General features: G+C 36.2%; 3 protein-coding genes across 5 annotated transcripts in view; all 3 read left to right on the top strand.

Moving 5' to 3' along the window:
- Nucleotides 1-6345, top strand: part of kif26bb (kinesin family member 26Bb) — a 22226-nt gene extending 15881 nt beyond the window's left edge. Inside the window, exons 11-15 of the mRNA XM_016499327.1 lie at nucleotides 1420-1579; nucleotides 1783-4495; nucleotides 4570-4739; nucleotides 5856-6006; nucleotides 6146-6345. Coding sequence (XP_016354813.1) covers nucleotides 1420-1579; nucleotides 1783-4495; nucleotides 4570-4739; nucleotides 5856-6006; nucleotides 6146-6345 — 3394 coding nt within the window. The remainder of the gene's footprint in view (nucleotides 1-1419; nucleotides 1580-1782; nucleotides 4496-4569; nucleotides 4740-5855; nucleotides 6007-6145) is intronic.
- Nucleotides 6346-8270: 1925 nt separating this feature from the next.
- Nucleotides 8271-20138, top strand: LOC107698361 (consortin-like). 2 transcript variants are annotated; one of them, XM_016499330.1, is made up of 10 exons: nucleotides 8271-8409; nucleotides 10341-10574; nucleotides 11613-11722; nucleotides 13139-13169; nucleotides 14723-14809; nucleotides 15303-15408; nucleotides 15733-15754; nucleotides 15836-16141; nucleotides 17434-17569; nucleotides 17672-18408. In XM_016499330.1, exons 2-10 carry the CDS (start codon nucleotides 10343-10345, stop codon nucleotides 17881-17883), a joined length of 1242 nt encoding a protein of 413 aa, XP_016354816.1. In that variant the 5' UTR covers nucleotides 8271-8409; nucleotides 10341-10342; the 3' UTR covers nucleotides 17884-18408. The 2 variants fall into 2 exon arrangements, with proteins under 2 accessions (XP_016354816.1, XP_016354817.1); XM_016499331.1 differs by lacking the exons at nucleotides 17434-17569; nucleotides 17672-18408 and adding an exon at nucleotides 20013-20138.
- A 66-nt stretch (nucleotides 20139-20204) lies between these two features.
- Nucleotides 20205-22404, top strand: part of sccpdhb (saccharopine dehydrogenase b) — a 9064-nt gene continuing 6864 nt past the window's right edge. For both annotated transcript variants that reach the window (XM_016499328.1, XM_016499329.1), the window contains exons 1-3: nucleotides 20205-20426; nucleotides 21490-21599; nucleotides 21792-21872. In XM_016499328.1, coding sequence (XP_016354814.1) covers nucleotides 20228-20426; nucleotides 21490-21599; nucleotides 21792-21872 — 390 coding nt within the window. In that variant the 5' untranslated portion in view covers nucleotides 20205-20227. The remainder of the gene's footprint in view (nucleotides 20427-21489; nucleotides 21600-21791; nucleotides 21873-22404) is intronic.

Consider the following 22404-nt stretch of genomic DNA (forward strand, 5'->3'; position numbering starts at 1 on the left):
GACTTTTTTTTTTTTTACATTTTTACCGTCACTGGTTCATTTTAAATACTTGTTTTGAACAAGCGGCAACCTCCCGCTCTCTCTCGTGAAGCCAACACGGAAGTGACTTCAACTGTAATTCATCGACTGGCCGCTAGAGGCTGGCTGCAAAAGGGAGTCAATCCCATAGACTCCCCATGTTAAAATGCCCAACTTTACAGCAGAAAAAAACATGTTTACAGCCTGGTTCAAAAAATTATTTTGGTCTATATAGCTAATTTTGCCCTTCATGACAACTGTGAGGGGGGTGAATTTTTTTATAACTCATCCGTTTAAATTATATTAAGCCTTAAATTTCTGCATAATTAAGGGCGTGGCCACTTGAGTGACAGGTGGATTGCCGCTGCGGACACTGCCGTCGAGCTAGGTGGGCGTGGTTTCAGCAGCCAGCTCCCGCGTCTTTGCCCATTTTCGATTATCCGGGAGTGACGCGCGGTGACGCGCTGCCAAGATGGCGACGGCTGGCTCTGCCTACTTTAGGCTTCAAAACGCTCGTCGGAAGTCTACGGGTTACGTCACGGACACTACGTCCATGTTTTTATACAGTCTATGGGAAGAACATTGTAGCCGAAGCTACTTCTCTCTGTTTATGTCTATGACGAATCACGCAGGTACTGGGCTACTCCACAGCGGTACCTACCCGAACCAGTCTAAAATAGTCCGAATATAAACACTTATTATAGGTGTACCGTAATGATTCAGGACAAGCCAAAAACACGGTTTGGAAAATGGATTCATGGTGTACTCGCTTATTATATGGCTATATTATATTACGGACTTCAGCTTTAAATTCATCATCAAAAGAACCAAGTTTTGTTTCAAGCAAAGGAAAACCAGTCTCCTCTTGGCTTATATCGAAATCCTCCAACATTTTTCCTTTACAACATCAAATCCTTGTTTTGTACTTCTAATTCGTGACCGGTGTTTTGTTTTGCTCTCTCCTCTGTGCTTCTGTGTTAGTCACTTTTCACCTGAGCTTACACTACGCCTACATTCACACAGTCACATGTACAACAGTTACAGTTACGCTAGAGTTTACGGTTTATAAAGTTTTAAATATGGATATTTGTCTTACACAAATGCATCGATTCTGCTCAGAAGGCCTTTATTCACACTCCCGGAAGCCGTGTGGAGCACTTTTTATAATGGATTGATGCACTTTTTTTTTTTCAAAATCTTGACCACTATTCACCGCCATTATAAAGCTTTCAAGAGCCAGGACATTTTTTAATATAACTCAGATTGTATTTGTCTGAAAGCACCTAGGATAGCTTTTGGGTGAGTAAATCATAGGATAATTTTCATTTTTGGGTGAATTATCCCTTTAAGTAAAAAGTAATTAAGTAAATTTAATTATCAGTGATCATTTCTTCATTACAGGGGAACTAAATTAGCCATGCTTTTGCAAGACTCTCTGAGCAATGTCAACTGCTCCACCACAATTATTGCCCATATATCCACCTTGTCTGAGGACCTTACAGAAAGCCTTTGTACGATGCAGACTGTGACTCGAATGCGAAGGCAGAAAAAGAAGATAAGGGTATGCTTATAGACATGTTCACCAGTTTTCAGGTTCTGTTAATTTAGACCATGCTTTACTTTTTATATAAATCATTTTATATATCTCATATGAGTTATAAAATGTACATTTATTTATTTTTTGAATTTTGGACACATTCCCCAGTTTTCAAGTGCTGTGAATTTAGGCTAAGTTTTTTATTTTTGCATTTTTTTTTTTTCCAGAAATCTTCTTCAAGCTCGCCTGGAGGAAGAAGCTTAGGCAACGAGAGGAAATTTAATAATTCCACCAAGCTGAGATTCCAATCTACGGGAACACTGGATCAAGATCTCTCCTCTCCTGGTTTCTCTAGTGATCCAGTATTTTACCCTGGGAGTGATAAGTCTTGTGATACCATTATCTCTATGGATCCTTCTGGCCTCCTAGATAAAGAGGTTACAAATAGCAGCAGAGAGGTTTTGCCTATTATTCCATCCTTACTCAAGAGCAAATTGGAGTCCAAGAAGCTCTCACTGATGAAGTTTTGTGAAATCTCTCCACCAATTGCCAATCGCATGAAGCAGATATCAAAAGAAAAGACTAAAGAAGAGTCAACACCAACAATTTTGCAAGATAAATCAGATTTTGAGTGCCTGAAATGCAACACATTTGCAGAACTCCAGAATCGACTGGGGAACATAGACGGAACAGAGTTGGATCTATGCAAAGATCAGGAAGTGAACCCTATGAGCAAATCACCTCGCTTAAGCCAAACCAAAAAGAAATCCAATTCATTGGACATTCAAGCATTAAACAACAGAGAACCCAATAGTATCAGACAAGGAAACTCCTCAAAAACATTTGCGATAATTCACAACAGTGAAGAAATTCCAAGTACCGCCAATTCCCCGATTATTCAGCCACAGTTAGATGTTGTCAAACCGAGTGATCCCATGCTGTCTAGCCAATCTCTAAGCAAATCTAAGCTTCATAATAAAAGAATGAATATGATGCCCACTGCACTATCTTTGAAATTGGAAGACCAAGGTAAAATGAGATTATCGGATAATTCCACATTGCAATCTGAGACAAGAATATCTCCCATCGGCAAGAGTTCTCCGAGGTCTACCTCGTCCTCTTCTTTTTCATCATCCCTGTCTTCCAGTTTGAGCTCCCCACCGGCTGTTTCTGCCTCTTTGAATGGAGACATTCCACATTGTACAGGAAAAAAACAGCGAGAGATGAGGGCCACCATCACTGTAACTGTTCAGAAGCCACTGGATCTTAATGGACACGATGAGCTTGTGTATACCGTGGTTGAGGAGGTAACAATAAATGGGGCCACTGAGCAAGGAAAGGCACAAATATTAAGCATTCATGAGTCACACTCTCTCCAGGCTTTAACGCCAGGAAGTCAGTCTGTCAGGATTATCGGCAGCGTAGGTGAAGAACAAACAGCGAGTTTTTATAGTTCCAACTCTAATGCACAAAGTTCAGAGCATGAAGCCTCCACGGTCTCATCAGATGCAGCTATTAAACACACAAAAATCAATGCACATATTGACAAGGCAGGCGGCTTCATTGATTCAAAAAACCTTCCGCAGCTTGATACTTGGTCTGAGGTGCCCCTGACTGAAGATGTGAAGGGGATACCTAAAGGAGCCATGGTTAAACTTGACCCTCCCTGTGAGGTCTCGAAGTCCAGAAAATATGCTTGTGAAATTAAACCTGAGCAGAGCTGGTTGTGCCAAAACAACAAGAAAGACGTCAGGGATGTCCCTCACACGAAAATAGAACAAAAGAACCTACAGAGTCCAAGAGAAACTCCCGAGAAGAAACAATATACAAAGAAAGACGGTCCTGTAGAATGGACCAAAGACAATATGCCACCAACATCAACAAACAGTCCCAATCTCAAAAGAAAAGAGACGAAAGAAGAATCTGGAATAGCCAGAAATGCAATGATAAACATGGCTACTGAAACTACGACCAACAGTAAATCTCATTTTGAGGAGAGCAGCAAGTTGTTTAATGCAAAACTGAAAGCATTATCCGGCAGGAGCCAAACATGGGATCACAGTAAGAGCGGGCGCTCAACAGGAAGCTTGGAAGGTAATTCTAGCTCAAGACTTAAAAGCAAGTTCCTTGAAGAGACTGCTTTCATCGATATGGCTCCGAAAGGCCTTTTAGATGAAGATTATATTTCAGCACAACCCAGCCCGCTAGGTTTTAAAGAAGACTTTGAGGACTTTGTAAGGTGTCGAGCTAGCCAGAGTCTCGGGAGGGTTCCACAGTTCTTCCCCATGCATGATGCCAATGATCCAACCCGGCCATCAAAAAACGGTCACTCTAAGACCACAACCATTAATAAATTCATGCCCAGTTCAAAGATCCACAAGATGCCAGACTTGTCTCCCAAACCCACTAGACACTCGATCAACCGGAGCTCAAGCTTTTCTCCTAACGGAGCACCTGTCAGCCAGAGCTCCTGGTCAATACACTCCCTATCCCGAAGTCAAGACAATGGCAGTTTGAAGTCACCCGGTGCAGTCCGGAAAGGAAGAGTTGAGCTTTTAAGAAGCAGTAGAGATTCTCTTTCTGCTTTTAGTCAAGGTGGGTCAGATTTAGATGAATGTGAGGAACTGGGGATGATGAAACCTTTCGTTCACACATTGCCATCCCCGTATAGCCGGATCACAGCTCCACGGACTCCACACCACTGCAGCGGCCATGCCAGCGATACCACCAGTGTTCTCAGTGGAGAGCTGCCTCCTGCCATGTGTAAAACGGCTTTACTCTATAACAGGAGCAGTATGGTCAGTAGTGGCTATGAAAGTATGCTGAGAGACAGTGAAGCTACAATCAGCAGCAGTTCAACGCACAACTCCATCAGCGATCAGAGCTGCTCGCTCGGTGCTGCTAAAGGCATGAGAAGTAACAAGAAAAGAACCAACATAGGTAAGGAGTTTTTTTTAAATCAATGCATTCTGGCATAAAAAAACAATATGGTCTTCACCTGTCTTTGTCCACAGGGTCCAGTCTAAGAGGTCCATCTCAAGACAACCTCCTGTCACCGAAGAGATCTGTCAGTGGGCCCAAAACGCACCGGGTGGATCGGGGTGGTTCTGACTCTTATGAAATTAAAGTCTATGAGATTGATAATGTAAATGGCGTACAGAAGAGAGGTGGGGCAGGGAACAAGGTGAGGTTCAAAATGTGTCAATGAAAAAAACATTTCTGTCTGTCTGTCTGCTTTGTACTTCATTCACAAACTGCTGTCGTTGTATGGTCCATTAAATTGGTAGTGCTTGATTCAACTCGTACAGCTTTCTGATTTGCTTAGACACAAAAATCTGTTCTTTAGGCAATTATCTTGACTCGCAACACTGTTTTCTAGAAGTAAAGGTTGGGATATCCTACATGACTTTTGCCTAGATTTGCAGTCTGTAGGAGAGCGTTAGTTGGCAAAAGTCAAAGCAGTCAGAGTTTTAGGCGCAAGTTTGTGTTTATAATGACCTCTAAATGCTGAAATCTGCTCTGATTTTAAAAGTTGTGTAATGTATTCCAGCCTTAAGAAAACTTCAAACGCTCATTGTTTTTTTTGTTTTTTTTTACTCTTGATTCAGACTAGAAACAATATACTGATTCAGAATAAATGTGATTTTACATTGTTTATACATACTATTTTTTCTATTACTGAAAAATATGCAACTTTTGTTGAATATTTAGGAAATATTTTACATTATTTTGTTTTTCAAATATGTTATTTGTATAGTTTTCATTCAAAAAATTATTTAAGTATTTATTCAATAATGTATTGAGGAAATTTTGACAATGATGTGTTCTCTTATATATAATGTTTCATATACCATTTTTTTTCAAGTAGTAAAGATACTTTTCCTCAGATGGTGCTTAATTTCATCAAAACAATATTGTTATCACAAAACCAAAACTGTATGTTCAGGAATGTGGTTTTTTTTTCCTGTTCTTATTTTTCACTTTAATTTATGTAGTAGGCTAGTCTTATTTTGTAGAGTTTACAATGTATAGTTGCTCATTCATTGTAGTAAGCGGTCATGGTCATATGCTTTAAATAAATTTCACAGTGTTGTAATTCAGTGTATCTGTGTATTTGATGGCTTTGTGGGTCAAGATAGCTGAATACAGTGTCTGATTTGAAAATGCTAAAAAGTATTAGAAAAACTGTAATATTACTTTAATATAAAACCCTGTGGTGTAATGGTAGGCTAAATGCTAATCTCAGCTCACTCACATTTTATATGGAGGCAAACTTACTTTTTGTCATCCACGTTTTCAGGGTATAGTCCTCTTTAGTGCAAAGCTGAAATTCTTGGAGCATCGACAGCAGAGAATAGCAGAGGTGAGACTCAGGTATAATGCTCTCAGGCGAGAGTTGGAACATGCCAAGCATCATCTGATGTTGGACCCTGGAAAATGGACCCGTGAATGTAAGGGTTAACATGTTTGCTTATGTATATTAAGTAAAATTAAGCACTGCAGTAGGACAGCAAACTGTAGGGTTGTTATGGTTCTGCTTACTGTGTCTTATCATTAATTATTATGCTATTTGTGTGATGTGTTTTGCAGTTGACTTATGGCAAACGTTTGAGGTAGACTCACTGGAGCACTTAGAGGCTTTGGAGCAAGTCACTCAACGGCTAGAGCGTCATGTTAACCTCTGCAAAGCACATGTCTTGATGGTCACCAGCTTTGATGTTACACCCAAGTGCAGACAAAAGTTACGACATCGGCCCACGATAGATCATACAACGTTCGCAGGAATATAGCATGCCAAGATTTTATTTTTTTCTTTCTTCTCATTTTATTTATCTTCATGTCCCTTGAGGAGCTCCGTACAAATCCTCTAACCACCTCAAAATCATCACATTATAAGAAAGCTTCCAATAATGCTGTTCAGGCTCTACTTGAAATCTAATTTGCTGTCAGTGTTTGTGTTGTTAGCTTTAGCACAGAGAAGGTCAAAACAACACATTGGACTGCAGACTGCTGTCTGAAATTGTTAACCCATGTTTTTTTTTTTTTTACTGTTCAAATGTTAATTCTGGGTAGTCAGGGTTCAGGATTTCCAATTGCACATTTGCAAATTCTGGGTTAACTTTCCTTCTGGCATATTTACTAGGTTAACAACATTTTAACAGCGTAGCCTACAGCATGCAATGAGCATGTGACCTGTAAAGCTTGTCCATCTGTAAAAATGTTCAACATTTTAATCTGTTTCGTTCTCAAGTATTTTTGGTTTACGATGTGCTATCTATTGTTAAACAACTCGCTGTAACATTCTAGCACCTTATTGTTTCACACAGTAGGCTATATTAGGCCTACTTTTGGAATTCATTTTGCAAGTTTAAACATAGTAACCCATTCCTTTTCAAAATTACTAGTGTGAAACAAAAAAAAAAATGCTTAAGCCAAGTTTTAAAGTGGCCTTTATTTGGGGATAAAATTACCTCTGTAAAAGCAACTTTTACTTAAAGAGTTATAGTCACCTTCAAGGTTGTAAAACACTGTAAAGAAGTAATTTTTAACACCCAGTGTATATTTTGTTGCACTAAAAGCAAATAATTTGCAAGTCACGTTTATTGTAAATGCCTTTTATCCTTATTGTGTATGTGCTAATAAAATGTTGTTATTCACTTTATAGGTTTTTATTTAAATTAAGCAATGTTTTTACTGAAATTGTAATAATTTATTTATATAATTAATACCCACTGTAATCATCGAAAGAGAAACATGACATGACTTTCTTAAAAAACAGACACTAAAAACTGTGGTTTGTGTTTTTCACAGAGGATTGCTAAAACATTCAGACATATTGCAGTGAGTCAACTGATCAGCTCTTTGTGCTGTCAAAACATATTACCTGGATGAGATGAAATGCAGAGTTCACTCAGATGGTACAATAGGATAAAAACGTCCCTATTATGAAGTCAGACACAGTACAGACATGCAGCAGCTCACCGGAATGACTTCATGTTTCAAGGGTTGCGTTTACTTTCTGCTCCAGTTCCTACATTTTCTAACATCCATTTCATGTTTGCCCTCAAAGCTGTAATGTCAGCACATAGATTATTTATGTTTTGGAGAAAGAGTTCTGAAAATATTTTGAATAGCTTTGGATATGATGCTGATGGATTACTGAAACTGAACACAAGACTTTTGCTTTATACCAGCTTTTTCCTGTTGTTGATGATGATGAGTAATTTAATTCATAATTGAAGGAAATATTCAGAGGAGTTCATTGCTTATTATAACATTATTGGATATTGTTTGGTTTTGCAAAGTTGGTGAAGACTATTCAGTCATCAATTTAAAATGCATGTAGTATGAGGTAATTTATAAAAACACAGGTCTAGCCTTGTGTACAAGACTAAATATTGCAGCATCATAGGCTATATAATATATAGGCCTAGTATATTTAAAACATTTTTGTAGTATAGGCTATTTAATATAATATATTGTTATGCAGCTATAGCAATCATACATTCTGTGGGTAAATAGAAACTGACATTTGAAACGAATTAATGTGTTTTAAAATTAACATGCTACAATTTATGTCAAATTTTATCTTTCTCCAAACACATTTCCAATGTCAGTGCCCCATATGAACCGATGGGTGGCACTAAACGCCCAGCGAGACCTTGAAAAGAAACGCCCCTGTTTGGATCGTAAACAACCGCACAGATGCAGACAGGCAGGGCATCGAAACTGATTTCAGATCGGTGTGTGTTTGACAGAGAGGGGTCTGGGGTCTCTGCTTGAGCAGCTCTGAGAACAGATATGAACCGCGTTTACAGATGCGGACCATTGTAACATCAATACAGAAACTAAACGTAAGTACGACAGGGATATTTCAACGAGTCGTGTCTCTGTGTTTCGTCTCGAAATGGTTCTGATGAAAACAAAACAGTGATAAAGGGCAAGACGCTGTGAAATGGGCACGCGCCCTTTACACCATCTTTCAACGATGTGTAGGCTATTTGTGTGCAAGCTAAGGTAGACTGTATGCAAAACTAGATTTTTAGGAGAAGTAAGGGATATATAAATGTACCAAAATGACCAACTCACGTTATGATGTTGGATTTCTAAGCCGTTTGTATTTACATTTAGTAATTTGGCAGACTCATTAATTCATAATTGTGTAAAATCGTTAGAAGTTCAATAAGCTACAAGTTTCAAAGTTGACCAAAAGGGCCAGAGAACACATGCCTTTTCTTTTCTTCATAAAGGGTTCAGATTTAGGATATTATTTATTTAAAATGTTCCTATGGCATGTGAAAACCTGACTGCTGTTAAACATAAGCATGTCCTGACATCTAATTTAGCAGGTTATTGGACACTAATCACTTTGCCTGTCAAATTATGTTAATTCATGGTATAGTGCACTCTAAAAGAGGTTATTAGCTGTGACTGTGATTTTCAACAACAACAACAACAAAAAAACACTTAGCCTGTTAGATAATAGCATCACAACCAATAAAATGCTATTTTTATATGGTACCTCAAGGTACTTGAAATAATATAAACAATTCTGAAATGTTTCCATATAAAAAAAACAACATAAAGGTTCAGATTTGAAGTCCTTTAATTTACATTATTGCTGCCAACTACATTAAATTGATCTAAAATGACAATCTTTTACATTGTTACAAAAATATTTTTTTCAAGAAAATGCTATTTTGAACTTTATATTCATCAAAAAATATATATCACATTTCCCACAAATAAGATCGTTTTCAACTTTGATAAAAATCTACATATTATAATCATTTCTGAAGGATTGTGTGACACTGAAGTCTTGAGTAATAGCTGCTGAAAATTCAGCTTTGCCATCAAAGGAATAAATTACATTTTTAAGTATTAAAATTTATAACAGTTACTTTGTAATAATAGTTCACAGTACTGTATTTTTGATCAAATAAATGCTACCTTAGTGAGCATCACAAACTTGTTTTAAAAACATTAAGAAATCCCAAAACTTTTAAATGGTATATGCCTAGTATATTAAATAAATACTTTGTGCAAACAAAACTGTTGCCCTCTTGCTGCATTCGGTACAGTGTCAATCTCAGCATGTCTTGTTATTTGCTCACTCTGTTGTATATATGTTCACACTGTTCAGCTTTCATAAGCGTTAATCTTGACACCGATCAGGCCAGCTGTGGCCATGTTGTGTCAAGAAACATCTCGACTTTTCTTTCAGCCTTTTCCACCTCATCATACACCCTGTTCTGTTACCACACTGGCATTGCCACTTTATTTACAATGAGGACACTCATCCACACTCCACCCTTTTTCCATCTCTCTGTCTCTGGTTTCACTGCTCGTCCTTCGAAATGCCTGGACAGAGTGAAAGACAAGAGCCCCTATCCCATGAATTATGCATCACTGCTGTAACTGGTTCGTGTTTTTGTACACACCTGTCAGTTTGCGCTTGCTGTTGGCTTCGGGAGTAACTGAACTACTGAAGTGAGTGTTGGTTCACTGTTAGGACACTGTGTTTGTAAGTAAGGCCCAAGATCTGCTTGAAAAAATATTCAGTAACACCAAACCTGTCCTACTTGTGTTTCCACTCTGAATTCTTTTGAGGAAAAAGATTCATTTTATGATAAATGTAATGCATTGTCACTGATGGCAGATAGGAACAGCAGGGTAAATCATTTGAAAAACAGACATCAAGTCTTTAAAATGTTTCCTCTTGAATTCTGATGAAGATATAGATTCAGTTTCATGACTGTCTATCTTCTTTGTGATCACCTTGCAGTTATGGAGGAGTCCGAGACGAGGAAGTCTGTAAGATGGAAAGAGACGAGCAGAATAACTCAGACCAAAGAGGACATCATTACGTCTTACCTAAGAGCCAACGATGAGAATCAGAACAAACTACAGGAGGCAGAGGTTATGGACTTGCAAGCGGTTAAACTCGACTCAGAGAACAGGAACCCAGAGGAGAGCTCTCCAACAAACACCAAGAGCCATAGCTGCTCTTTAGATAATGGTAAGCCGTTTATATTGCAATATTCTGGTGGTTTGATTTGCCATATGTTTTTTTTATGAATAAAATAATACTTAAGTTGTAGCTCCTCCTAATGAAAGTACTTACTTTTTTTTTCTTGGAACATAAAAGGTGTATATATATATGCAAGATATTGCAAGATATAAAGTTATAAATAAGACATAAAGTCAGTACAACATAAAGAGATGTTAACTTGCAATTTTATTAGAAAAAGTCAGTATTGTTAGATAATCTCTAAATTGAAAGAAAAAAGTCAGAATTGTGAGTTAAAAAGTCACAAGTTACCTTTTTTACTTCATGGCGGTAACAAAAAAACTGAATTACTAGATGTAAACTCAGAATTCAAAGAAAAAAGTCAGTATTGCATAATCTCAGAACCGAGTATATATATATATATATATATATATATATATAATAAGAGTTCATTTACAAAACCAATAAAAGCCACTTTAAAAAAAGGAGAAACAATAATGTACAGTATGTGGAAAATAATGTGTTTTTTGAACCTTAAACTGCATAAACACATTTCATTACACCAAATACACAAAATAATGTTCTTTTTAGCAACGTCATATGACCCCTTTAAAATGATCATTTTGTGTTCCATGAAAAAATATCTGTTTTATGTTTGTAATGGCATAAGAATCAGTGGCATGCACAGACCTCCTGAGGGGCAGGGGACAAGCAACGTTACGAGGGCACAATCGCGGTCCGGGGGCACATAGACCAGATCGAAAGGGCACTTTAGCATCGGCGATTAAAAGGGCAGCCCCCCCCACTGTGCACGCCACTGAAGAATGAGTAAATAATGTAAGAATTGTCAATTTGGCTGACTATTTGTTTACGGTTACATTTAAACGTACTAGCTAGTCACATGAGGTACAGTAGTTTCATAGAATGATTTACCATAAACTTGTTAAAATGTGCTCAAAAAGCACTGGATTGACTGATTTACTAAAGTCAGAAGTATGCAATAGCTGCAGTGTTCCTAAGTTTCCTCCTGGTGTGATCTCTGTACAGGTCGCCTTTCTGGGGTTGTGCCACCTGGGCCTAGTCCTTCTCTTCTGGCTTCACTGCAGTCCCTTGTTGAACACAATGATCACATGCTCCTCCCTCATTCCTTACACCAGGTGTGTGCACTGAGAGTTTGAAAAGGTTACTCTCAAATAAAGCCCATAGCCAAAACAAAAACTGGCATGAAAAGACCTGGTTGTCTTTTAATAAAAGTGTGCATACGTGTTTTTCTCTCTGCATCCGTCATCAGATACACCTAGATTGTTAATAAAATAGAAGGATGACGCAGTCTATACTGTTACCTGATAAATGTTCATGTGTATTCTGTGGACTAATAAACTACACAAATTTCCACAGGGTAGAAAGATTACTTTTGTTTGGGATATTTTAAGGAAATAAAAGCTCTTTCTGTGGAAACGGTATAAAATAATTAAGAAGGTCATTTGGAATTTTTATAGGAAACTCATGCAATTCTGAGTTTATATTTTCCAATTTGGACATTTTTCTGACAATATTGCGAGATATAAAGTCAGTCATAAAGAGATGTTGCAATTTTATAAAAAGCCAGAATTGTTACATAATCTCTCAATTGCAAGAAAAAGCCAGAGATGTCAGTTAAAAGTCGCAAATTACCTTTTGTTATTTTATTTTTTTTTTACTTTTTTTTTCATGGCAGTAACAAAAAAACAGAATTTCAGGATGTAAACTCAGAATTCAGAGGAAAAATGTGAGAATTGCAAAATATAAATTCAGAATTCTGAGAAAAAAAAATCAGAACTGTAAGATATAAATTCAGAATTGCGAGATGTAAAGTCTGAGTTTATATCTTGAGATTACGAGAAAAAAATTTGTGAGATAAAAAGTAATGACTTTTTTTTTTTTATCCTGTGTCAGAAACAAGCTTCGATATCTTTCTGTTTAAACTGCCTCAATAAATTCAGCCAAAACATGATATAAGTAGTACAAAAATGAACTATTCTGGTTTTTCTGTATTTTGTCAGCATTTCCGGGCATCCAAATAAGCTTCAACAATTATTAACTAAACACCATGCACATTTATAATCAGATCTGTCAACAAGACAAACTACCGAAATGTGCTCACTGGAGTTGTTTTTTCAATCTCCCTGTGGAGTTATAATAGGGGGAGCAAATTGCTTCTCAATGAGATTATTATAGTTAGATAAAATCAAGAGTACAGTAGAAAACAATTCATTTTCCTGTCTTACACTAAATATAGACGATCCATGTAAGAGAATTCATTAGATGGGCAAAGAGTTATTTCTTGCATGTGACTTTCCTCGTTCACACTCACTGTCAGACCCATTCACATGTTCATGCAGTACCGTCCCTTTAAAGATGCTCTTCACTACAACTAATGAAATCAAGACTCTGGATTCAGATCTAACAGGAAATAGACTTTGATCGACCAGCTGAGAGTCTTTTAACAGAACACTTGATGAAACTGTCTTTGGAAGATAAATGTGGTAAGGAGATGTAATATTTAACTTGCTGATATTTGCCTTCCATTACAGATTGCGGAGGGCTACTTCCTTGAAAAGGACTGTATCCTTTTTTGAATGTAAATCCACCACTGTATTTCTCCTGGTTTCTGTCTGTTTCCTCTCTGACTTTCCTTTACTATCACTAAATGGTCCCTGTTGATGCTGCTGTCATAGTGACCAGGGCAAGCGTAATCAAGAGTCTCATTAGGGTGTGTCTTTCCATGTTGACTTGTAGGGTATTGCACAAAAGGAAGGATGTTGATAGATTTTTAAGTAATTTGAAACAGTGAAAGAAAGATTTATTTTATAATTGTCATCATATGGTCTTCCTTTTTTTTTTGAAAGAAGTCTCTTATATTCACCAAGGTTGCATTATTTGATTAAAAATACAGGAAAAACAGTAATATAATTGTAAAATATAAAATGTTTATATAAAATATTCAATTTTATATAGTTTAAAATGTACTTTATTCCTTTCATGGCAAAGCTGAATTTTCAGCAGCCATTACTCTAGTCTTTAGGGTCACATAATCCTTCAGAAATCATTCTGATATGCTGATTTGGTGCTCAAGAAACATTTCTTATTATTAACAATTTTGAAAATTGTTGTACTACTTAAGGGGAGACACTGCAGGCAAAAAGTTTTTTCATGCACCTGTCAAGTTTAAGATTTTGGGCTTTTTGGATTTTCATAAAGTGTTTTTTTCAGACTAGTGGAAAGAAAACATCCAAAAGACGCTGTTAAGTGTTTCTTTTCTAGCACTTTATCTATTTGTGTCAATAGATTTCAATTACAATACATATTTTTAAAGGCCGTTTTCTCAAAATGAGTTTTTTCTCCTACACTGAGCCATAAATCTCCACTTCAGTAGCACTTACACACACCAAACTTTACATTTTTATTCCTGTCTGTATCCTGAAGGTTTTTACAGAGGGATTTGTTCATATATAATTTGCTTGATTATATACAACATTTTAATCCCCCCAAAATTGTGAAAATATAGTGTTTTCTGTCCGTTCTAATCATTTTCTGAATTATGGAGTGACAAAAATGAGATGCCCAAAATTCTCTCTGTAAAACCTTTTGACTCTAATATGTCAAAAAAATTAAACAAACATTTTGAAACTGACATCACCCAATGTTTAGATTTTTGTACTAGAAATGTATGCAAATTAGCGCATATTTCCTTCAATAATGACTAATTTGCATATCTAAACCTATCATTTTAGAAAACTTGTAATACAGAAAATGTTGGCAATTATCAATGTAATCAATCAGCTGGGTAAGTAAGGCGATAATTATTAGTTATTTTTTTTACCCTATTCACCTGCAGTGTCTCGCCTTAATATTTTTGTGGAAACCATGATACATTTTTTTTTTCAATTCTTTGATGAATAGAAAGTTCATAAGAGCAGCATTTATTTGAAATGGAAATATTTCGCAACATTATAAATGTCTTTACTGACACTTTTGGTCAATTTAATGCATCCTTGATGAATAAAAGTATGCATTTCTTAAAAAAAACAAATCTTTGAAAAGGATATATATAGAATATGGATACACACACACACACACTTTTAAGTGTTGGTTTCTTTAAGCATCGAGCATTTCAGATCAGTGGGCAGTGGAGTTTCTTCATCTGGAGAAGCTGTATCATGAAAGACTGCTGTCTAATCTGGCCTCCATACAAAAGAAATGGGGTAAGGATGCCAGATGATTATGGATAATAATATGAAAAAATATTTCCTGAAATAACTTTAACCAGGGGAGGTTACATTGTTTACATGTGAGGGAATTTCCTGAAGCATTGTTTTATCTGGTAAGGATGAGACTCCTTTTGTAAATAGGACAAATGCTAGTTTCATCCTTCATAGCTAAACAGAAGTGGAATGGTTTGAGCTCAGGAAATTGCTCATTTCCCAACTGCACTTCATTGCCCAGACCACATGTGACTCTGTTACTTAACCAGTATCACTGAAGTACAGAGGTCAGACTCTCCCTTCTTATCTGATTAACTGGCAACAAGACCTGACTGTGGACTGTAGCTTTTTTTGGTATGGAATGTTAGGAACTGAGAATAGCATGTATGTTTTTAGATTGCTTTCACATATTCTATGAGTAGGTAAATGCATGGGAGACTATGAGACACAGTCAAAATGATTCAAAGACTCAAATCCATATGTTTGGTTTCAGAGTCCCAGAGGACAATCAGCGTCCAAACTGAAAGTAACCCAAATGGAACTGACAGAGAGAGAGAGCATATGGAACTGTTAAGTCATATCTGCAAAACACACCAGAGGTGAGACTGTGTGCAGACAAGGACTGTCCAAGCAAGTAGAAAATAATAATAATAGCATTTTATTTCCTTCCCTAAAATATTTATTCCTGATAAAACCAGGCCTCATCAAGCCCCATCAATTTAAACAGATTTATAGGGGAAACATAAAAAAATTAGATGTATGTACTTTTCCTTATTTTCACGTTTATACTTAATTTTTACTTAATATATATATATATATATATATATATATATACATACATACTTACACACTTACACAAATTAAACATTTAGATGTGCATATTATATTACATAGAAAATTGAATTCTACTTCTCCTTTTTCAGACCTAACCTCTCTTTGGAAAAGGTAAAACATTACACTTGTTTTATTAGCCACCTATGCAGTTTATGTTTTTGTGAGTCTGATTAAAGCCGTCTGTTATTGCAGAACATGGACGACATAAAACTACACAACTGCCCAAGGCTCGTGTCAAAACACAGAAGATCAAAACAAGAACAAGCTTCAGTGAACTCAACCGAGAGAGAGAACCGGGCGGAGGACTGCTCATGGCCAGAAGCTGAACAGGAGCCAGAAGAGGACTTTGAATTGAATGAGGAGGAGGAGGAGGAGGAAGAAGAGGACGAGGAAGGTCTTGAGGAGGATGAGTACTGGAATGACGAGCTGCAGGATGACACAGTCGTTGACAGCCAGGTTCCTGCGGATGAGCTGGCCAGCCTTATTCAGGTAGAAGAGGTAAGACGCTGTAGGAGTGATGCTAATCTCTTACATGTTACCATCTGCCCTTAGAAAAACTAAGCATGCTGAGACACCATCCGTCTGCTGCAGTCTTTCCAAACCATCCGTTTACTGAACGATTTGTATTCCTCAGGGCCTAAGTATGCAATGTATTAATCTGGGTCCTCAAATTGAATTTATATGACTTTGTAAAAGGTCAAGTGGGACTTTCTTCCAATTCTCAGGCCACAGTTCTTAGCCACAGGGTTTCTCTGCTTTGTGAAAGTAAAATAGCGTGATGTCATCCACAGCATTATGGCAGCCAACTGCAGGAATTTTATAAAGCGTTCAGGGAGTGTATGGTTTCCCAAAGCTATTGGGTGTGGTCATCTTAAATAACAGTCCAACTGCATAAACCTTTTCCAGAGCTGCGTCAGACACGCACTGTGTCAGAAAGAGTTCCTGACTTTTTCAATCAACACACACGACAGCTAAATGATGTGTACACTATTATTTTATAGTGATTTGAAGACTCTGCTATTTTGTTTCGGCCTCTGATCTGACTTGAAAAGCAAAAACAAACAACAAAATTATTTTTTACATCATGACATACTATGAGCCATATTAGAAAAACAAACGTGTAAACGTTAAAAAAAAAACATGTAAATGACAGGATTTTCATTTTTATATCAACTATCCTTTGTGAAAAATAAGTGTGCTGAAATGAATTGAATTTGCACTTGTAGTGTGCTTCAAATCTTAAAAGTATATTTAAAAAATATGAAATACATATAAGAAATAAAAAGGCTACATAAGTGTACTTAAAGTTCATGACTTTCTTGCACTGAAGGACTCTTTTAAAAAGTGCACTTTGTAATGATGTTAAATTATTTTTTTTCAGATCACTATGGTTTATTAATCTTTTGTCATGCTTTACATAAGTACACTTGTTTTGATTTTAGAAAAAAATATGAAATTACATAAAGATGTGCTTAAAAAAGCACTGTTCAAATCAAATGTTTTTTATATATATGGCGTAAAATAATAAACTAGTACATTTTCATGTAATTGTAAATAACTTGCCGTTTTCTGTCTGAAAATATTACATTTAGTTCGCGCTTGTATAATTTCCATATAAATACTCTTTAAATACGCCTTATTTTTCCCAAGGCTGTTGCACATACTGACCCCTTGTGGTTACTTGCTGTTATTACATTATTTGCTATGAATGTATTCTTAAAAATAATTCTGCATCATATTGTACAGTCTATTTGAAGCATTTTCATACTTTATTTCTGATATTTCTGTAGAGGTTTCCCTCAGACGGCTTAGTGTCTATTTTAAAGAAGAGAGTCTGCGCCAGGGAAACAGAGAAAGCCTCGCTGCTAAAAGACTCAACCAAACGCAGAGTCCACTTTAGAGAGCCAGGCGATGCTTTCGATCAAGGTACGATTGTAAGCATATATTCAGACAGGGCCTTTATGTATTCAGATTTCTGTTCTGCATTAATGTGAGACTGATCAAAGCTCATCTTTCTCATGCATACAGATGAGTCGGCCAGAAACTCTTGCCTCATCCTTCTCGTCTTGTGTGTGGTTACTGTGGTGATTAGCATGGGTGGGACTGCTCTTTATTGTCTCGTTGGAGGGGCGTACTCAAACGTGTGTGCTGACTTCTCGCAAAACGTGGACTTTTACTTTGGACCTGTACGACGAGGAATGGACGCTCTCGCACAGTGGCTCTCTTCTGATGCATCATAGCAGCTATTTTATGCAGTGGAACTATTTCTTCATATTACCATTTCCAATGATTAACAACAGTATTCCTCTTGAGATAATATGCACTAATGCACATTACCAGACGGGCCTTAATAAATGTTGCTTTAGTGAGTCACACAGGGCTTCCTAATGCATAAATACATTTGTATAATGTATTTAATATTGGTACAAAAACAGGTTATTACAGATAATCCTTATATAACACTTATTATAGATAATCTTAATATACTGTACCACTGCCATTCTTTGAATCAGTAACTATACATGCATTGAAATAACTGCCTATGCAGCCAGTGATATTGTTTTTTGTACATTTGAGTACTCCAAGACACTATATTCCATGCTTATCTTTGTATTTATGCTTTTATTTTGACTTGGCACTTTTCACTGGTGCTATAATCACTGAAATTCATACAGTATGAACAAAAATAAGCATAAATGGATGTATGTTGAAGGAATAGTTCACTCAAAAATGAAAATTGGCTCATAATTTACTTAGCTTAAGGCCATCCGAGATGTAGATGAGTTTGTTTCTTCATCAGAACAGATTTGGAGAAATGTAGCATTACATCACTTGCACACTAATGTAACATCTGAAGTGAATGGGTGCCGTCACAATGAGAGTCCAAACAGCTGATAAAAACATCACAATAATCCACAAGAAATTAAGATCAATCCATCTTGATAAATGAAAAGCTGTTTATAAGAAACAAATCCATCAGTCAGGAGTTTTAATTTTAAACAACAAATATTAATCAAGAAAGCAATATTATGGATAGACGACTCAAATTTTAACCGGCAGCAACTGTTTGAAGTTAAAAACGTCTTTATGACGAATTTGTTTATTACAAACACACAGCTTTTCACTTCACAAGACATTAATTAATGGACTGGAGGTGATCCTTTACTGTAGAGGATCCACTGTAATGCTACATTTCTCCAAATCTATACTGATGAAGAGACAAACTCATCTACATTTTGGATGGCCTGAGACTTGAGTAAATATTCATTTTTGGGTGCATTATTGCTTTAACTATGGGATATTAACTTATCAAAATGGCTTTATTATTAACATAGAACATGAACAGGTTGAATAATAACGATGATCGATTGTTCTGACTTGATGTCAGTTAATTGTTGCTCCAACACTTAGTCAGCAGGTACAAAATATAAAATGTTATAATTGTAGTATTGTACAGTATAAAAGACAGCAATCAATCAGTTTGTTTTAATTACAAATATGATTTGTTTTCAGCAGTCAAAATGAGTGCGAGTTTTTGTGGAAAATTTTAAATATTTTAATATGCTCAGAACCAGAAACCTGTTTCGTTGTATGCTCTTTTTTCTTTCCCAAGTAGGATACATGATCTCTGAATTATGACTAGAAATGTGTTTTTTATATTTAGAAAGTGGTTTATGGTTTATCCTGTAGCTCTGTCTATAATAATATTGGATTGGTCGTCTGAATGGAAGAAAAGATGACGCAGCAGGAAATGGAATTGGCACACATAATAAAACCTATGGTGAAGTAGGAGCATTTTTCTTTGGAAACCCACAGACTGACTCATAGCTAATTTCATTTCAGAATCCAATAACAACTTCTCTGACAGTTGAAGCTTTAAGATGCACAAAGCAAAAAATATTAGTGACACAGGCCTGATCAAGAGGCAATGTCATGATCATGATTGCCTTGCCTTGCCAAATGAACAATATGATTGAATTTGAACATGCAACTGTAATGCAAAGTATGTATTGAAATCATTCAAATTGCTTAATTACATTTTTAATGTAACACCAAATTTATATGCAGACATATTAATAATTTGTAATAAAAATGTGTTCATAAATAGAAAATTGTGTTAAACTGTAGAAAAATGATAAATAGAAGAATTTTTATAAGTGGTCTGACTTTTAAATTTGACTGATGTCTTCAAAACAGTGTTAATTCAGTCACTAACAAGCTGTGATCTTACAATTTATCAACTGACATTCAAATGTAATTTATTGCTAGGTATATACATATGTTTGCTTTCATATATAATATGTTAATGGTCACAAAATATACTTGTACCCTCCTCTGTGTAACTGTTGTGGTAATATCACCTTTCCAGCACGAGATGTCTCTACTTCACTGTGTGCCAGTTTCTGGAATCTTCACCCACAAACAGTTGGATTTATGTTTGAGCTACACTTACCAGAAACACAATCTGATACACTAAACGCCTGTATTTTGCACGGACACTGTACAGTGACAGCAGAGAGAGAGGAGCAGCAGCGGTCGCTCTGACCTCGTCTGTGTTTGCCTCGCACGCGGATCACACTCACAATGGCGACGCTCACAACGTCAAGCAAAAGACCGTACCATATTATAGTGTTCGGAGCGACCGGTTTTACCGGCCAGTTTGTAGTGGAGGAGGTTGCGCGGACGTGTAACGAGGGTCCAGGAGGGACGTTTCAATGGGCTGTAGCCGGACGAAACCGCGACCAACTGGAAAAAACACTCATTCAGGCAGCTGACGCTCTGTGTACGTGTTTGACTCTGTGTACATTTGGACTTTGAAGTTTTTGTTATTGTACTTTACATTGAAGTGCCCATGCCTCACATAATAACATATACTGAATTGCAGAACATATAGAACGGAAATAGAATAGAAAAATAATAGAACCGAATAGTAACTCTATTTACAAGCAGCGCCACAATGTACATATGTTGTACATGTGTAATTACAATGTAATTATTTTAGACATAGCCTATGTGTGACTTTGTAGCATAATAATAAAATGTATCATGGTACCCTAAAATACCACATATGTTATTCTATAGTGTAAAATGCGATATATATATATATATATATGTGTGTGTGTGTGTGTGTGTGTTTTTAAATATTGCAAAAAAATTACAAACTATTTTTTAAATCTTACAAATATTTACATTGTTAAAATTATTAATTAATATTTTATTCTCTATTTTATTTATTATATTTTAACATGCTTTATTTTACAATGAATTTATTATAAATAAAACTTATTTGATATGAACATGCTAATAATGTGGTACCATTGTATATATATATAAAGACTATGTTTTTATCCTCTAGTACCGTCATGTTACTGCCACTTTTTTTTTATCTTTGTGGCAAAGCTACAAAGAATTACAAAGCACATATGTTATTTATGATAGGTCATAGTTTGTATTAGGTATAGATTGAATTGCCATACTGTCATGGCTAGACATGAGGCAGTCAGCTCATAGCATTAGATGAGCTTCAGCAGATTTTGTCTGTTGAGATTATCAAATGGGATTACAGGGTTTGAGAATATTGTTGATTAAAGGCATAATGTTTGGACAATCCCATCATCATCTGGAATAGGCTGTACTGATAATCGAGGATTTTAAAGCTAGCTATGCAATAGGTTATAGAGTAAAGGGATACAGTGATCTATCTATCTATCTATGTCTGTCTGTCTGTCTGTCTGTCTATCTGTTGTTCTGTCTATGTATTACATAAAATGTTATAATTTGCAGCATTTTGAGCTGTTAGAGAAGAAAGATCCATTTGTCTCTGACATTCCATCATTTGTCTGCAGGTAAACCAGAGCTGAAGTGTGTGGAGGTTATTGTAGCAGATGTAGCCGAGCCGGAGTCGTTGGCCATCATGTGCAAACAAGGAATCATTGTGCTCAACTGCGTGGGACCAGTAAGTCCACAAAGACTATTGTAAAAAAGCACAGGAAAGGGTCAGTTTACACATCTGTGCATTCACACCTGTCCCAGTGCACCCATAGGCCAACGATAGCTCTATGACAAAAAATGATAAATGGAGTTGTGTTATTCTGAGAGAACTGTTGACTGTGAAATGCCGTGGTTCTGAGGTGTCTTCTCTCAACAGTACAGATTCTATGGAGAGCCCGTGGTGAAGGCCTGCATAGAGAATGGGGCCCACTGCATCGATATCTGTGGAGAACCACAGGTAGTTAATGTTATCCGTCTAACACTGTTTTTTAGTAATCTACTTTTGAAAATGATACCATTGAAAAGTTTGGGGTCTGTAAGGTTGAAAGTGTGTTTGAAAGAAGTCTTGCATGCTCACCAATTCTGCATTTATTTGATCAGAAACAACAGTAATATTGTGAAATATTTTACAATTTAAACTAACTGTTTTCTATTTTAATGTTTTAAAATGTAATTTATTAATGTGATGGCAAAGCATAATTTTCAGCAATCATTACTACAGTCTTCAGTGTTACATGATCTTTCAAAAAATCATTCTACGGTAATATGCTGATTTGGTGCTTAAGAAATATTTCTTATTATTTTCAATGATGTGCTACATAATATTTTTAGGAAACCTTTATACATCTTTTCAGGATTCTTTAATGAATAGAATGTTCAAAAGAAAAGCATTTATTCGAAATATAATTTTTTGTATGTTAATTGAATGCATCCTTGCTGAATATAATGGCTAAAAACCTGACACCTGAAAAAACCTGAAAAATCTTTTT

The sequence above is a fragment of the Sinocyclocheilus anshuiensis genome, unplaced genomic scaffold (assembly GCF_001515605.1).
Source record: "Sinocyclocheilus anshuiensis isolate Anshui unplaced genomic scaffold, SAMN03320099.WGS_v1.1 scaffold1746, whole genome shotgun sequence".
In the NCBI taxonomy this organism is placed as follows: domain Eukaryota; kingdom Metazoa; phylum Chordata; class Actinopteri; order Cypriniformes; family Cyprinidae; genus Sinocyclocheilus; species Sinocyclocheilus anshuiensis.

Coding starts and splice junctions, on each gene's coding strand:
- LOC107698361 (XM_016499330.1), top strand. CDS start 10,343: ATGGAGGAGTCCGAGACGAGGAAGTCTGTAAGATGGAAAGAGACGAGC. Junction 15,409..15,732: donor ATCTGCAAAACACACCAGAG/GTGAGACTGTGT, acceptor CTCCTTTTTCAG/ACCTAACCTCTCTTTGGAAA. Junction 15,755..15,835: donor CTAACCTCTCTTTGGAAAAG/GTAAAACATTAC, acceptor CTGTTATTGCAG/AACATGGACGACATAAAACT.